The sequence below is a fragment of the Halichoeres trimaculatus genome, unplaced genomic scaffold, assembly GCF_033239565.1.
Source record: "Halichoeres trimaculatus isolate MK-OKI-2021-1 unplaced genomic scaffold, fHalTri1.1 fHalTri1_scaffold_10, whole genome shotgun sequence".
Lineage (NCBI taxonomy): Eukaryota > Metazoa > Chordata > Actinopteri > Labriformes > Labridae > Halichoeres > Halichoeres trimaculatus.
In genome coordinates, this window is record NW_027437187.1 from 3040934 (window position 1) to 3059388 (window position 18455).

General features: G+C 39.4%; 1 protein-coding gene across 2 annotated transcripts; it reads left to right on the plus strand.

The window, feature by feature from the left end:
• Nucleotides 1-243: 243 nt before the first annotated feature.
• On the plus strand, nt 244-17029 carry LOC141796922 (putative polypeptide N-acetylgalactosaminyltransferase 8). Of its 2 annotated transcripts, XM_074678259.1 has the most exons (12): nt 244-640; nt 5796-6126; nt 6271-6437; nt 8774-8960; nt 10858-11055; nt 11218-11332; nt 12136-12321; nt 12504-12641; nt 13081-13173; nt 14851-14913; nt 16004-16174; nt 16308-17029. In XM_074678259.1, the coding sequence occupies exons 1-12, from the start codon at nt 466-468 to the stop codon at nt 16425-16427; spliced, it is 1944 nt and encodes a 647-aa protein (XP_074534360.1). In that variant the 5' UTR covers nt 244-465; the 3' UTR covers nt 16428-17029. The 2 variants fall into 2 exon arrangements, with proteins under 2 accessions (XP_074534360.1, XP_074534361.1); XM_074678260.1 differs by lacking the exon at nt 14851-14913 and having other exon boundaries at nt 246-640; nt 16308-17028.
• Nucleotides 17030-18455: the final 1426 nt, after the last annotated feature.

Consider the following 18455-nt stretch of genomic DNA (forward strand, 5'->3'; position numbering starts at 1 on the left):
ATGGAGGCTGTCATATTGTATTGGCACAGATTTTACATCAAAAGTTGTCACTCGGAGTACATCGATCTGGTACGAGTTCACGGGTCGTAAGTTACGAGTTCAACTGCCGTTCCAGGGCGGAAATTTACGAGTTATTCGTGCCTCGAACGCACCATTTGTTGGATGCCTCGTAATCAGCGCCTGGTGTACTGGTACGTGAGCAATCACGCAGCCGCAGATCGAAACCATGACGTCACCCCCCTGATTGGGAACACCTGAGCTGTATGTGGGCTGACTCTGAAGGTGGAGGCAGATGAGCTCTCTGTCGGTGTGGTTTTCTAAGCAGTCGTTTCTCAGTGAGGATGTCATCATGCAGCTCTCTGTGAGCACCAGGTTAAACTCCGCTGACCTGCAGAGGAAGCGCAGAGTGTGAGCGTCTCCTTCCAGGATTACTGCACCCTGCGGCTGGGCAGGTGTGATACCGCTATGAGAGCTGTGTATGTGAAGCGTGTCCTCTCCCTGGGGGGGATTGGACTTGTTATATACATCGGTATGTTTGTGAAAAGTGGATATGAGCAGGTGTCGGGGGCTGACAAAGAGCTGGACGCACCGCGCATGGTCAGGAGCTTTTCGGACCTGGAGGCGAGCATCAGCAGTCTCTGTGAGTACATCCCAACTGGTTGAGACTGTTTGTATTTTATCTCTTTACCTTTGCTGTTTGAAAAACGCGAGACAAAAAATTAAACTTGTGTCCAGATAAAATGATCTTTTCATACATTTTCATCTTGTCCTCCACTGTGTCCAATATTAAGATGATTTACCTAATAAAGTAAGGGAGAGTGGAATAAATTGAGCCATTTTTTACTTACACTGTCCTAAAGGCAAGGTAAAGTGATCCAGAATTAAAACAAAAGTGCCTCCCTTTATTTCAGGATGTTTCCTGTCTGTGGAAATGCTAAGAATGAAACTATGACAAAAGGCAATGAAAGTATGACCTCTTAAAAAAGTGGTCTTGTGGCTCAATTTGCCCCAGTTTAGGGGTAAAGTAATCCAAGTCAGTGGTTACCCTGAGCCACCAGGGGGGTAAACTGACCAGTTCTCTTCTTCCAGTTTAAACCTGAGCATCATTCAAATGATCCCAAAGGAAACTTCAGGTTAGATTTAACATGTTGTGTTTTAACATGTGTTTAAAATAACAAAAACAATCCTGTAACTTGATTTAATGTGAAGAGGCCTCAGTTTTGATTCTCAATTAGGCCTACCTTCATACTCAACAGCTGACCACTCCACATTCAGATAGGGTGCTTAGGGACATGACCAGGGGTCTGCAACGTGCAGCTCTGGAGCTTCATACACTTTTTGACTCCTTTGCAGTAGCTCCTTGTAGCTTTAGAAATTAATATTAAAGTTAAGATTTTTTATTTAGAGACATTGATTTCTTAAAATCATGATTAAAGATATATTTGAACAAAATCTACATCCCATCTGTCAACAAAGTCTGCCACTGCTCTACTTCACCTCCTACAACATCAACAGCCCACCAACTTCCTGTACACCTGTGGCCAACCTTAAGCGTCATGCCCCTGGTAAGATACCTAGTTAATAAAATAAGCAATTTGTCTATATATGTCATCAGTTCAAGTACTCTTTGAAAAAAATTGAAATTTTTGAACCAGCAAAATTTATGTCATCTTTTTTTTTTTTTATTTCAAAATTGTTGCAAAATTATTCACTTTCAATTCAAAAATGTTTTACACATTTTTGAACTTTTTTAAAAACATTTTTTGCAAAGTTTTGTAATTTAAATTTTTATATTCTTGAAAAAAGATGAACTTCTTACTCTTTTTGAATTTTTGACTTTTCTGAAATATTTTTAATTTCAAAACTTTTGAAATTTATGCCATTTTTTTCACTTTTGCAGATTTAGATAATACCTTAAATATTTAAAAAAAAATACTAGGACATCCGATGTAAAATTTCATAAATTCAACAACCTTATGGAAAGATAATTCTTTACCAGATTTTAACTATATCTAGAACTGTATACACTCTATAGTCTTTATTGTAAAGATAAAGTAGATTTTTTTGGCTTTGGATCAACTTCGATCCAGGTGAGCTGAATGGCTCTTATGAAAGCAAAGGTTGTAGACCCCTGGACATGACTGGAAGTTAGTATTGGACAGTTTGGGATCTAAATATTCCTGTAACATCAACCACACCACAACAGAATTTTCATCATGGTCCAAAAAAGTTACTCAGTGATAAGAACAAATGGGAAAGCAATAACCTGACGAAAGAATGATGAATCATACTGTAATTGTGGGACGTCCAAGTAATAGAAATTGTGAAGCGCTGGTTTAGAGCAGTGATTGCCAACAAGGGGTACGTGTACCCTAACACATTGCAGGGAGTACATGGAAAGATTTGATAATTTATTTCCAACTTGGAAGTTCAGAGATCAGCTCAGTCGTCAATGACATGGAACATGTGTGCTACAACTAGTTCCCCTCAAAGTGACAATAACCCTTGACACGGCCGCACCAACATCAAAACAGATGCCTACCTGCTGCCAGGTTGATACCAAAGACATCTCATGTGTCATGTGAGATGTGTCTCATTAGAGCCTAGATGACTGATGTGAAGGAAAGTACAACTGCTGTAGTAAGTCTGAATAGAATTTTGTTAAATGTTTTGTTCCTGATCATTACATTTTGAAGGGGGACTTGTCTACGAAGCTGTTTTTTTTCTTTGGTAACCTGCCTTATGTAAATGTAAGGTGATTTTTTTTTCATTTTGTATCCATTCTTGTCACTTATTTGTTTTCAAGGTAATCTATTATTTCTTTTTATTTCTTATTTCAGTTAAAAGGAAAAAAATACTAGAGAATTTAATGTTCAAATTAAGGAGATGATAATAAATGATTTTCATTTAATAATCAGTTGTGTTATGTTCAACTTTTGAAAGATTATCAAAAAGCAGGAGTGAGGGGACACCCATGGCATGACAAAAAGGCTCAGGGGGTACACATGACAGAAACGGTTGGGAACTACTGGTTTGGAGCAGGGCTTGGAGGATTACTTAAAAAAAAATGTAATCTAATACAATAACAAGTTACCTGTTCATGTAATCAGTAACTTACTATAAGTATCACAATATTAAAGTAATGTACCTGATTACTTTTAGTTACTTTTGGATTACTTTAATACCAAACATGCACATAAAGACAGAGTATAAAAGATGTGTCATCTGCTCTGTGTATTTTTTTAGTCATCATCATCATAATCTTTATTGAGGAGACTCAAAGTCAATATAAGAGAAAAAGACAGACACAACAAAAATATTATAAAAGACAGCTGTACCAGTGCTTCCATAGAGCTGACTGGTAACGTACAGCACTGACAGTAGGACTGACCAAACTCCAGACCAAAGAGTTTTCACAGTCATTCAGTCGACACATAAATCTGTACATTAGGTGTCTCATAAGAGCACTAAATGAGTTTACATGAGCTTGACAGAACAGCGGGCTGGCACTGCTGGATCGCAGCTTTTTTAACAGAATCCTAAAGGCATCGTTGTAGGCAACTTTGAGTTTTTGCAAAGAGCTCTTTTTATATTGGCACCACAGTGGTGCTTACATTGTGTGAGCACATGTGGACTTTGCAGACCGAAGTATTGGCCTGAGCATACAGTATACGGCACTGGTGAACAATATCAGCATCATCACAGAACCGGTCTGTTATGAAGCGACCCAAGGACTTAGTTTTCCCACAGACACGCAGCTTTTTTGCAGACTACATCTGCAGATGAGAACCACACTCTTTTTAGCATTATATCTGACATCAAATTCGAGACCATAATCTGAGCAGACATTTAGCAGCTCCTGAAAGTCAGCGCTGCTCGGGGAGATAATGGCCAGGTCGTCAGCATACATAAAATGGTTGATCAGAGTGTTACCAATCACACATTCAGTTCTACAGTTATTCAGCTGCTGGGACAACTCATCCATATACAGGTTAAATAAGACTGGGGACAACAGCCCCCCCTGCCGCACTCTATTACTGACACCAAAGGTGGCTGAGATGGTGTTGCCCCACTTAACCTGCATTCTTTGATTGGCATACCAATATGCCAAGATTCTTATTACGCTGGCAGGCACCTTTCTTTCCTTCAATTTGACTAAGAGCTTAAAGTGATTAACTCTATCAAATGCCTTAGAAGCGTCAATAAACCCCAGTAACATAGAGGAGTTCTGTCTGAAATATGCCTGCGCTGCCTCCTTTAGACTGTAAATGCATAGATCAGTTACTACTTGGATTTAAATCCAAACTGATCGTCAGTGGTGCTTATACAGAGACGCAGGTGACCCATCAGAACTTTCTCAAAAAGTTAAATTTTACACTGCAGACAGGAAATGCTGCTTTAGTTGAACACATAGACTGAGACAAACCACAGTGTTTTTAACAAATCAGGTGTCCATACTGAATTTTAGAAAAGGAAAAAAAAACTAAAATTGAAACTTTGAATTTATCCAAGTATTTTCTGAAAAACAGTTTTGTTTACAATGTTGACAGAAAATATGCTTTTTCAAAGCAAACTCCAAATGTGCTCCTTTTTCAAAATAAAGAATAAATATGTTCCTTTAACAAGGTAAACAGTGAAGGCTCTGTTTTAGTACATAGGTTGAGAGTAACAACTGTATTTTTAACAAACCATGTGTCCATACCGTACAGTGGCTGTTGACAGATTAGCAAGCTATCAAACCTGAACTGAAGCTCACTGGATTTCTGTGTATTTCAGCAAACGTTAGCACTTTGGCTTTGTACCTGTAGATGTTTCTTTAAGTTGGATGTGGAGTCCCTGGATGATGACAGAACTTTGTTGTTCCCCTTTTCTGATTTAAACTCAAAATTATGGCACAGTTTTCACCCAGTGAGGGTTTTTTTTGCCTTGCAGTGACCATAATGTTGAATAACCTTAGCTCACATTGTGTTTACATACCGCTCGAGGCTATGAGGATGGATGTTCACGTGTTGGTTTGTTGTGGTGTTGTGTTATATAGTGTCTCAATGCGTGCTCACTGTGCATGTGTCTGCTGCATTGACGTATACCCTGTTTGATTTTCATATGTAATCCTGCTAAAGTAACCCCTGTTTTTATCAAATATACCGGTAATCTGATTACATACATGGGATTATTTCCTGAGATTACACTTGAATTATTTTTGTATCCTAATTACGTGACACCATTACATGCAATCCATTACTCCCCAAGCCTTGTTTTGAGAACCACTGGTCAAATGTGAAGGTCTCAGTAACATGTGCTGGACACCATGTGACAGTTTCTCCACTCGTCATCAGTTCAACCACCGGCTCACTTTACCCCACAGCCAACATTTAGGAAAAAATATCATAGCTTAGCAAATCAGGCTACAGTCATCGTAGCTATAGTGTGGAAATTTACTTTGACAAGCCAAAAACTTTTTTTTCTCCTTTTTGCAAATAAAACATACTCAAAACATAATTTTGCTTCCCTCAGTCACAGGGAAAGCAAAAATAGAGGATACTTGCAGAATTTATGAACACATGACGACAAATGTGTACCATTGCCTAGATACAAGGGGTGGGCCAACTTACCCAGTGTCTCATCTTCAATCTCCCCTACCTGTACATGAGGGCCTCCTTAACTCTTAGGGTCAGCAGGAGTTCAGGATTTGTTGAACCACACAAAAATCCATCTATTCCTGTGAATGTGTCGTTGGATCCAGCCCTGGTTTTCACTGATGGTAATGATAACGCCTCTGCCTCACTTCATCACAGACAAAGTTCTGCAGTCTTTGGAGAAAAAGCAAGATGCCATGCAGAAGCTTCTGGAAGAGGACAGAGACACTCTGAGAAAGTCTTTACAGGCTCAACAAAACCCAAAAGAGCTCAACAACCTGAAGGAGCAAAGTGACCCCAACAAGGCCCAAAAAGAGAAAAAGTCTGAAAAACTGTTCCCCAAGTCCGCCCTGTTCAAGACGTGGGGGGAGAACCTGTCTGAGGAGGACCAGAGAGAGGCTCAGGGTTTGTTCCAGAAGTACGGCTACAACGTTTTCCTCAGCGACCGCCTTCCTCTCGATCGAGCTCTTCCTGATACCAGGGATCCAAGGTGAAGCTTTCATGTTTATTTTCATGTCGTTTCAGGCACATCTTGAGTAACATTTCCAATTTCTGACTTGCTGAATGCCTCTGTGATCAATGATTAAAAAGAGGCATATGCTTTCGTTAAAATAAATCCTTTGTTCTTGAACAGGTGTGTGAAGAAGACTTATCCAAAGGATCTGCCCAGTATTGGAGTTGTGCTGATTTACCTGGATGAGGCTCTGTCTATTCTAAAAAGAGCCCTGCACAGCATCATCAACCGCACTCCCAAAGACCTGCTGAAGGAGATAATCATGGTGGACGACAACAGCTCAAACAGTACGTCTGCTGAAAAAAGATCAGATCAGTCAAAGATACAGGCTCATTTGGTGATTTAAGGCTGCCCAGGTTTGAGGAAGGACTTGTTTTTGTTAATGTGCAGCTTTCAATGCTTGGACTCAAAGTTCCATTAAAATCATTGGCAATTTAAGCACACATCTGCAGACGCTGTACGATGGAGTTGTGCTGTCGGATGTCCTAGAGGAGTCCATTTTGTTTAGTAATTTATATCTTTTGGTTCCTTTTTTTCTCTCAAGACTCCTCCTGACTATATTTGTTCAAATGAACTTTTGAACTTTGATTTTTGCCAAAGATTTGGGCAGAAACAGTATAACCACTCTGATATCTGTGCAATACATACAGTTTTGATCTCCAGCCAACAGTTGGGAGGTGAAAATCTGAAGCTTTGTGGTTGTGCTGTGATTTAGGAGGCAAAACCCAGCCAAATGAATTAGTATTGTGCTAATTTCACTAGAGAGTAACTATGTTTTGAGGTATTTACTGGGAAAATATGACTATTGTATTTGCTAAACAGCTCAGCAAACCTGCGCCCAAACACAGTCTGATGCTCATTTGAGTGGTATTAAAGTGACATTTCAGATTTTTAGGTGGGGTTGTTAGAGCCACATGTCATAGGTAATTGTAGTCACAAGGGATGCTGGACACCTTCAGTAGAAATCATCAGGTACTTGAAAGCCATACTTGATATCTTACTTGAAATCTACTCCCGTAAAAGTTAGTCACTCACTAAAAAGTTACTTAACTTAAAGTCTTAAAGTAGCTCAAATTAAAGGTACTTAAGTATCAAAAGTAAAAGTACAACAAAACAGCTAGAAATGGTTGTTCTTCTGAAAATGAATATTAATAAAGCTTGTGAGTTAATACTTTATTTGAGGAGGAACCTCATCCTGTAGGATGAACCTTTAATCCTGACAAAAGTGAAAATGTTTTTAAATAGAAAACAGGTGTCCATCTTTTTCTGAAGTTAAACTTGCAGGTCGTGGTGGTGTGGCCCTTGGCTGTATATGGTGTGGACAGCTTGGCTCCACCTTTTACCATTTTACGGTTTTGAAGCCATTGTAGCAGTTGTGCAGCCAGAGTCTGCGCTGTAGAGACTGTGAGGAATTCTGGGAGAATCTGAGTGGAGCCAGTTGACAAAAATACATATTTTTTTCTCTTTCAAGAGTCTAATCACTTCTTGACTATACCTCCCAAAATATTTTACAATCCCGGAAAAAAATACATGAGAATGGCAGCTGTCAATCAATGTTAAATGTGACATAAAACCTTGTTTGAACCTCTTATAACTAATGAAAATGAAACTTTTCAGAAAAAAAGAAAACTTAAATACAAGGCAACCAAATAATATCTTTAAATCACCACAACAATCAGACGTGAGAAACCTTTCTACCAGGTGTATTCATTTTTTAAAGTTTGACCACAGCCCATCTGGAATGACTGGGGAGATGGATTTTTGACCTGTACTGCAGCCAGCCACCAGGGGGAGCAATTTTCGTGGCAATCTCACTTTGAGCCAAGCAAGATGACATCCTTTTCTTTTTTTTTTAACAGCCTATGGGTTTGGCAGTATCTCTACTATCTAGTGGATGAGGTTGTTTCCATCATGCTGTAGGCTCTAAAGGAATATTCCCAGGCTGTGTGCGGTGGCGTGATCTTGCTGAGATGAGTCTCAGCTTGATATGAGAGCACCAGTCATCCCTTGAGAACACACAGTCCAGATAACCCAGACATAATGAGACAGTTTTGTTCACATTTTATATTATAGCAAGTGCTGAAGGTGATGATGTAAAAGTAACTTTTCACAAGTGAGTAACCATGTTTTGAGTGGATTTTAAGAGGCTAATATGACTAGTTGTATATGCTAACCACTAGTGAAGTAAAAGTATTTTTTCTCTTTTTATTTTAGTGAAGTAAAAGTAAAAGTTGCAATGACTATAGGAAGTCAAGTAAAGCATAGATCCTCCCAAAACTTACTTCATTACTTTACACCACTGCTTTGCCATCAGAAAGCCTGTTTGCTCTCGCTGTATCTGCAGACAAATCATAGACGTGCTTTTCCAACCAAACAAATTCTTCATTAAACAAAACTTTGTTCCAATGCAATCACTGCATCATCAACAACCTCTACACAACTTAAAACAGAAACATTTGTTTAAAGAAAAAAAAAACTCGAAGTCCTCCTTCACAACCTTGGGCCCTTGAAAAAAATATTTGCCAGCACATCTTTCTGTAACTACTATTGTGTAATCTGTCATGTGTAAACTTCCTCCTGTCAAGTCCAAACAAGTCAAGCCTTTGCCATCTCTTCAATCTAGATGATCTACAGGAGGATCTTGACATATTTGTGAAGTTTCTGGAGGAGAGGAACCCGGGGCTTCGTTTTGTAAGAGTGCGGCACAACGAGCAACGGGGCCTCGCTTATGCCAGGGCCTCTGGGTGGAGAGCAGCCACTGCAGACGTGGTGGCCATCCTGGACGCACACATCGAAGTGCATGAGATGTGGTGAGAGCGTGGTACTGTTTATATATCCATTTCTACACAGGTGTGAGGTAATGGTTTAAGGTGTAATAGTTGGTTAAAAAATGATGCATAAGAAGAAGTGTGTCAAATATTAACTTCTTTAAGTAGTGTCTTCCTAAACTGAACACTTATTTCATTCATTCTTTTAAGCAAAGCCCCCAAACTTACAACAACAGCAAAAGGGAGGATACACAAAGGACAGCTCCAACAATGCCTGTGCTTATAACGTGCTGTTTGCAAAGGGAGTCTGATTCATATTTTAAGCCCTTTAGTAACCAGCCTGCTGTTTTTCATGGTAATGCTTTTGAGGAACACCCTGTTGAGTCAGGTTAATGTTTTTGAAACTTCTCTTTCCAGTCGCTGTCTAATCCTGGCATCGGCACAACCTCAGAGTAACTCCATGTAGGCAACCAAGGTTTGAAGCCCTTGCACAAGAGCATTGCTCATAATGATAGGGCAGTAATGTGACTCCTCATTTCCCTCCCTTGTGTTGTTTCCTTGTATCTTTGCTCCTCTCAGTGAGGAACTGAGAAAGAGAGAGGTGTGAGGAAATCTCACTGATGGTGGTTCAGAGACGTCATAAAGCTACAGGTCTGACAAAAAGATTTTTTTTTTTTAACTTTATTGACTGCTTTTCACATTGACATATACAGCGTACAAAAACAAACACAGTACAATACCTATAAAACAATACAATACTTAAAATTTTATCCAAGCCTATCGATAGGGGTCCAGCTGCAGACCTCCATTCTCAGCCAGCTCTCTCAGAGGCTCCACTGTGAGACCTCCTCCACTGTCAGAAGGGAGTGACATAGGGTTATGAAGTTTAACAAAAAAAAAAAAAAAAAAAGAAGGTGAGACTTCATTTTATCAAGCTAAAAAGAGTTTACTATCAGACAAATTTGAAATTGGTTAATGGATCTGAATATCTCTGTACATAATCAGATTGAATAATTCGAACATTGCATGTCACCTGATGCTGATTATTTTTTGTTATTTGCTGAAGTATGCCATCTAGTGTCTTGAAGTGGTAATGATAATTTAAGCCATAGCCTGCATGTAAGTTTGACTTTATTTTTCCTGCTGGAAAACATTTACCTGTTTGTATTTTGACATTTGTAGTTTTGAGTATTGTTTACAGAGACTAACTGTGTTATGACTCAGTGATGAAATCTGAAATTCTGGTTTAAAACCAAATTTATATAAATATATGTTAAGCCCTGGAATAAAAATACAATTTTCTATAAATGTTAGTCTCAAATTGGCGCTATTTACCTTTCCTTATAGCTTCTGGTATGTTAGGAGATGTGTACCATGTTGAATGTCTGGAACAGGAATCTAGTGTGAGAGAATAATGATCATTTCTTTGTGAGTTCAGTTCTTCATTAAAACTTTAAGAGGAAAATCCTGAGTCAGAGTTTTCTTGGGGGAAACTGACACCCAGGAATCAAGTGAATCAAGGTCGTCAAAACACAGATAAGAAGGTCCTCAAAGATGAATAAGTTTTACAATAAAAAACTTTTTAGTTTGAACCTTATGTAGAGCAGCTGAATAAAAACATGTACGAGGGTTGTGCTTTAGGATCAGCTGTCCCTGGAGACTCACATTGCTGGGACTGCTCAGCTGTACGTGTTCCTTTCCCCTGATCAAATCAGAAGAATCAGACCTGCATGTCTGTCACTGTTGTTGGTGTTTATTATCACACTTTCCCTCCCTTTGCTTGTTATTGTTGTCCTCACTCTCAGATAAAAAAGGAGTCTGCTGATGAGATTTTAACATTTCAGAGTAAAGTGTCATGAAGATGTAATGTTCAGCTCATCTTTTCAAACTTTCAGTCTGATGTTGGTGTTAAAAAGGTCCATTTCTGTCCCTCACTCAGGGCTGAACCTCTGCTGACTCAGATCAAAAAGGATCGGACAGTGGTGGTGTCCCCCGTGTTCGACCGCGTCAACTTTGATGACCTCAAGGTCATTAAGTATTTCCCAGCAGCACACGCCTTCGACTGGGCCCTGTGGTGCATGTATGAGGGGTTTTCTCCGGACTATTACAAACTCAACGACAGCTCTTTACCTGGAAAGTGAGTTGAAATCAACATGTTTGTTCTGGAGGAATGGGTTCACTAAAATTATTCTTTAGGTTTGTGAGAAAAAAAATTCAAAGCTGATAAAAGAACTAACCCCCAAAAAGTTATTAATGATGTCTGGATCTATACACACTAACAGTTTCCCTTTGACTTCAGGAGTCCGTCTGTCATGGGTATTTTAGTTGCTGATCGGGAGTACCTTGGAGAAATTGGAGTTCTTGATGAAGGGATGAAGGTTTACGGTGGAGAGAACGTTGAGCTGGGAATTCGTGTGAGTACTCCTCCCCTTACTCATCTAGTGAAGTCAGCTTTATTTGTGTAGCACTTTCAAAACCAACCAATGCTGACCAAAGTGCTTCTCAAGGTAAAAGGTCAAAGAAAACAAACACATATCCTCATAATGAAAGAAGATCAAATCTGTCAGGATGTCAGTGCTCTCATCTGGAGGAGACGGCCTGAGAAGAGAGACGTCATGCCCTGATGAGATTCTGTTTCTCTCTTTCCTTTTTGTCCAGCATGAAGCTCAGATGTGATGTCTCAGCCAGCGATAAGCTCACAGATCCTGGTGTTAGCACAATTATCGCTCCTCTTTCAGAACGCTTTACTTCACAACTGCTGTCCTACCTTACAGAGTTACAAAACCCTGACTCACAGCATTTCTAAAAGCTGTGTAGTGTTTGCTGTCTGGTAAATCTGAAAATCCAGGGATTACTCAAATGGACTCTCCTGGATTTCTCTTGTCACTGGAGCCTGAACCAGCATTTTGTCTGATGGACAAATGTTAACATCCACAAGTCTGAGCCACTAAACACAAGGATAAGGCGATAAGTGGTCTTTAAGTAAATGTTGACGTTAATAAATTGCTTTATTTTTGTGCATCTAATCCCTTAACTGCTGCTCTTAATCATCAGTGTTTCTCTCTTGAATCCATCATAATCTGAGACTAGCAGGGATCGTCTAACTTGGTGATGTGTGTATGCACAGTTGTGTAACACCCTGTGGTGTAAAGTGTGTAAATGGGCCTCACAGATGTGAGTGTGTTGAGTGGTTGGAGATGAAGGTGTTTGTCTTTAGGTGTGGACATGCGGGGGCAGTATTGAAGTGGTTCCATGCTCCAAAATCGCCCACATCGAGAGGGCCCACAAGCCCTACATGCCTGACCTGGCCCCGGCCATGAAGAGGAACGCCCTGAGGGTGGCAGAGGTCTGGATGGATGAATACAAGCACAACATCAACTTAGCTTGGAACTTACCATTTGAGGTACTTCATATCAAAGATCCACAGAGTCTGTTAACAGACAGCCAGGGTTTCATCAGGTCTTTCTGTGAGCAGGAAAACTTTGAGTTTTTTACTGCCTTCAAACTGTTTAGCTACATTTAGGATTTTAATATCTTCAAACCAGTCTCAGAAATAAACCCTACCAACTGTCTTCATCTCTACAGAACCATGGAATAGACATTGGAGATGTCTCAGAGAGGAAGAAACTGAGGGAAAGGTTGAAATGTAAACCTTTCAAATGGTACCTGGAGAATGTGTACCCCAAGCTGGATCCCTGGGATGACCTGCTGGCCTACGGAGGGGTAAGCTTAGTTTCACCAGAGACGGTGATATATCTTGGCTGTCTGTCTGCTATCATAAAAGACACGTGGTCTATCATTATGTTGGAGCGGCTTTACTGTGTACTACACTGTGTTTTCTGTGCAGTGGAAATACCATTGTTTTCTTCTCCCTTCTTCCTCTTTGCCTCCTCTCCTTTCCTTTCTCTCTCTCTGACTCCCTCACAGAAGACAGCTCCAAACACTGGAGTCTCATTTACCCTCAGTAATCTCTAAATCACAACCAGTCAAAGCTCCTGTCGGGATAAGTGATAAAGACATAGAATGAGATCTTAGAGATACAGGACCAATCGTGTCCCTTAGACAGCTGCTTTATTTGTCTATCAGCTCATATTGACCACCTGCATATCCTCTGCCTTACAAACACTGTATATCAAAACATGACCAACCTTTCTCCTTACAGATGAAGAATCTTGATTCTGGTTTTTGCCTGGACCAAGGCCCAGTGCCAGGTCACACACCTATTGCCTTTGTTTGCTATTACTATGGACCTCAAGTAAGTAACACCAAAGATGAGTGATCAGTCTTTAAAGCATGGATGTTTCTGGACCATTTCTGGGGGTGCTGAGGCACCCTTAAATAGAATCCCAGCATCCCTAAAATTTGAGAGTTTTTTTTTTCCCTTTTTTCTTTTATACTGTATGTTCATATTTAAGTGTCACACAGCACCAGGTTAAAATGTAATATTTTAACAACAAAAATACAGCAGAAGCAGCCTCAGTCTGCTCAGAGCAATGCAGAGTGGTGTAAATACCCAACTTAAAGGAGATGTAAGGAGTTTGAAAGTCATATTGAAAAAGTCTCTCTTCTAGATATATGCCTGATCATAATCCACACTTAAAATGAGATCATCAGCACCAATATTGCTGGTAACAGGTTATTTTAAATTGCTGCTTCTTAGCTTCCAATCAGGTCAAGCAGGACTGGATTGATTTATGACAGGTCTAAGTCTCTATGATAACACCACGCCAGCTGAAAAAGTTTAGTAGTAAGAAGAGAGATCTGTGTTTTTCTCTGCTGAAAACAATTTCTGTGATTAATTTTGTAGTGATGGTGGACACTGGAGCCTAACTGTCAGACAGAAAAAGGTCAGAAGAGCAGAAGAAAGAGAAACAGGAGAGAGATAGAGCAGGAGCTAAAGGCTAACACAGGAGCTAAACTGTTTGTGCTAATGTTGACTCCAACCCACAGTCAGCAGTTATTCTGCAGTGGTCTGTTCAAACTTGAGAGTCTATCAATAAAATGAAGAGTGAGGTTACGTTAGCTCTGATTGGTAGATGACTGGCAGGACATAACCAGGATTCACTAACGTTACACATTACAGACATGTCTTAGAGCACCGAGCTGCTAGCTGAGCTAAATACAAACAGCTACTAAACTACAAACAAACTGACAGTGTTTACTTGTTGTCACGTCAGCCTACAGATACATCGGCGCACCGGGCTGCCGATAACACTACATTTAGTTCTAAGACAAACACACCTCACCAAAAGTAATTTACCACAGTGTGTGTGACACTCCAGGCCAGAAGGTGGCGAGGCAGCCTAATTTTAACAGCTCCTCCTCACAGCATCTTCAAACCAGGATATGTGGCACATTTTTTAAACGTCTACCACTCAATACCAACACATTAATATCATTCATACTATCATTTTGCTGCATTTAATCATAGGTTACTGTTGATGTTGTTAGGTAGGGGTTAGCTGACGGTTTTTCTAGCTAAGAAACGTTACAGGTGGTCAGACAGTTCCACTGCTCTCTGTTTGAGATGGAAAAAGAGAAGCTAGCTGTTGTGCTATGTGCATGTGCTAATATTGTAGCTAAGATGCTACTGACTGCATGCCCATTATCATTATAACTCCTGTGTTGTAGACATGTTTGTGTGTGTACAGACAGACGGACAACCTCATCATGCAAAAAAAAAGTTTTGATTTTCTTTAACAAAGCCAGGTTCAGATAAAAGTGTTGGGTCAAATGATTTTATCTGTCTAGATTCTAGAAGGATGCTGAAAGTATGTATTAGATATAAAACGCATAGTTTGGTCATTTGCCTTTTGGTTGAGGAGAGAGGAGCAGAGAGAGAACTTAATTTTAGCATTCTTATTTAGTATTTTTTCATATTTATTACATTTTTCTTCTAGTTCAATGCAATCTAGTTGTGTATGATTTTCAGTCCAAAGAGGGAGAGATGAAAAAGGGGAAGGAGAGGAAAAAGCGCAAGATCAGGAAGAAGCAGGTAAGAAAACAGAGAACAGTGGCATCCAAAGCAGCAACTGAAAACCATCCCGTACACAATGTAATTTTCAACATAATTTTAATTTCTGAATAAAGTTATGTGTTCTCCTCATATTAAGTGCCGTGCTTTACCTGCTGTGCATTACATTTCAGACAGAAGTCCAGGTCCATTTTGGTGATTTTGGTACTTACTACTCACAGTGTTAATGTGTTTGTTGAGGAGGTGCTGTAACAAAATGAGTTGACTTCCTCCAGGAATTATTATTAATTAAAAAATAATATTCATTATTATTCCAGTCCATTCTTCTTCTGCTGTGGCTCAGTAGTGAAATAACTTTAATCACATTTGATGGTTTAGTCACAGTCTCTCTCAAAATGTGTTCTGTTTTTACTTTCACAAATGTGGCAATGGCATCGTTTACATGCAGTCAACAACATTTCTATGATTGGAATATTAGCTATAGCATGGTAAATACCAATAACCCTTTTGAAAAAACAGAACATGTTTATATTCTGTTTTTTAAAAACCTGAAAATCCCCCTGGGTTCCTCCTTTTCTAACCTGAATATTTGATCATGTATACTCCTATCAGGATATCTCCATCCAAAGGAACTTTAACTTGTGTTCTGTACATGTTCTGTTCGCTAGGAATCTTGGTCTTTTGAGTATAGCAAGTCCCCTGTGCTGCTGCTGCTGTTGCTATGAATAAATATAGGAAGAAGAAGCAGAAATGACTTGCATGACGTTCTCTGTGTATTGAGATGTTGTCCATGAGTGTTGCTGTTTCGATCAGTGTACCATGGAAAAAGGAATGCTTACACATGTAAACAGGTCATTCTGAATGTTTCAGAAACCAGAGTATTGGCCTTAATCTGAGTATTGACTGAATGTAAACGCAGCCACTGTGTCAAAATGGAGAGAACAGTGAAGTTGATCTTGCCTGGCTGGGCAGCTCTCTGGGTACTCAGCACCCCTAAACGTCTGATCCTAGACTCACCCCTGCTTTAAAGTGACATCTGGTAAACCAAAAGTCATGCTGGTGTTTAGATAAGCCATGAAAACAACCTGCTTGTGTCCTTTTTTTTTATTAGCACACTTTTTATCGCAAAACTGGGGAGCTCTACATCGGCGGCATGAAGTCCCACAAGTACAACGACAACCGCTGTTTGACAGACATCAACAACAAAGACACGGAGCCCGGCCTCTACAACTGCAAAGAGGCTCTTCAGAAAGGAATGGGCATTTACTGGGACTTCACCCAGGTAACACTAAATCAACTACTTTCAGAATAATGATGATAAATCAGAGATTTTTCCAAAGACAGATTTAGTCACTGTGTGTTAAACGTAGCGCGAGTCAGTGACTGGTGTTATGACGAGGTGTTTTCTTTCCCAGGGCAAAGAGCTGAGGAACAGACTCACAAAGAGGTGTCTCGAGATCAAAAATGGAAAACTTCTGATACAGGACTGCACTGGCCAACGATGGGAAATCCAAAACATTATTGAACATTTTTAAAACCTGCGTTTTGCCAAACAAAGTTCACTTCTCAGCCTTCTGGGCCAGGGGGTACAAAAACCTGTCCGAATGAAATCTAAAGGAAAGAAATCAGACTTTGAAGCACTGCTGTGACTCTGGTTTTTATTTAATCAGCTTTATTTGGGAGTAAACACGTTTATTTGGCACATCTTTTGTGGAGTATGTTGCGTTTCTCTGGAGACAGAAATGAAGAAATTAATGTTTTATATGAGGACTGCTCTTTTTTTTGTTCTACGACTGATCAAAAAAAGACAAAAAATGAAGTCTAAATAGTTAAACATATGCTGTCCATGTTCAGAAGAAGAATTAAGGTTGATTTTATGAAAAAGATGAAATACCCCTGGATCTCTTTCCAGGCCCAGCTTCACTGCACTTGTTAAGGATTTAGAGCTGAGCAGTCACACGAGTGACACAAGTCCTAGCCTCTTTTTTGACTTTTAGTTATTTAAAGTTTAACTCCTCCAGTTTTACAGTTTTGGTTTGTTGCTGTGGTATTCTTTGAGAGAAAAATAAATTGCCACTTTTTCATGAAATAAATAAAATGAAAGTCTCTGCTGTTGTCCCTTGCCTTGCTGTTTGGTCTCTGACTGACATAATAGAATAAATCACACACTTTCATGTGTGAGTGTTCGGTTAAATCAGCTGCTTACTCTGAGGAAGTTACAACTTTAACCACACTCTCACTCTACATGGCTGAATACAGAAGTCTCACTGACAGAAAGCAGTAGGCAAAAGCAGGAAGAACTGAATTATTTTGTAAATCTTGTTTTAAAGTCACTGAAAATCATGTTTGCAGGTGCAAATGAATTAAATTTAATGGTTCCATTCATGGCGTAGTCTGCACATCAGACAGTTTTCTGTCACAAATCATATTGAACTTCACATTTCAAGTCTTTGTCAAGTTTGAAACATTTTCTGAGGACACTTGCAGCTTCTATAAACATCACCAAGAATATGTTTGTCCACAGTGGGAGGATTATTGAGTCTTCATGACTGTCGATCACAGATTAATCATGTGCCACGGTGACTGTTTTCACAGGAGTCAGGGAGTTTGTCCCAAAGCTCTCTACTGTATTCAGTTTGTAAAGCCACAGTGTGGCCCAACCCTTATTTGTAGTTCACAGGATTTTTTTCTTTGTTTTGTGAATATGTTTGGCAATTTTGGACCCCTGGTTGTATATTTTGGGAAATGTGCCAGTAGTGTTGATTTTTGCCTGTATTTCTTGTGTTTCTATAAAAATGCATTCAACAGAGGTTTACTTGTCATACATGCATCTTGACATTATTTATTAGCTAATATTTTTTAAAGTTTTTAATGGACAATTATGTAATTTAGCACAAGCCATGGCTATTATTGTAAGAATTTAAGCCATTACAGTTTTTCTCAGTCACTTTGGTCCATTTCTCAGACCAGGACTAAAATTCTCTGACCTACTTGTTCAATTTTTACATCATTGTGTCACTTGCGCACATCAAAAATCAGTTCTCATTTCTTTGAACAAGTTGCAAGAAGAGAAAACGTGAATCTCGTCCAGTCTCTTGTGATCAATCTCCCTCACACACTGAGATGAAACTTACAATTTACAATAACTGTCATCAAAACTTTAGGCATAGTTTACATCAGAACGTCCTTCCAGAGTTCACTGTTATACTGACAACATGACTCAGCACTTTGACTGTCCTATCCATACACACTGACACGATGACTTGTCATTTTGATGCACCGACATGTTCACTGACACAGACATTTACTTTTGAGAGCTGAACTAAGGATTTTGAGAAAGAGTGGCTCTAGCAGGTAACTCATGGTGTTTTGCCATTTGTACAAACTGTTCTGAGAAATGCAGTCTATTTTACAAATGGCGAGCATGACTTGAGATATGGACCAAAGTGACTGAGAAAAACTGTCAAGAACACATTAGGTTTTCAAAGATAGGATTATTCAAAAAAAAAAAAGAATCTATTTAACACAAGCTTATTTTTTCAGTTTGTAAACTAATTCATGGA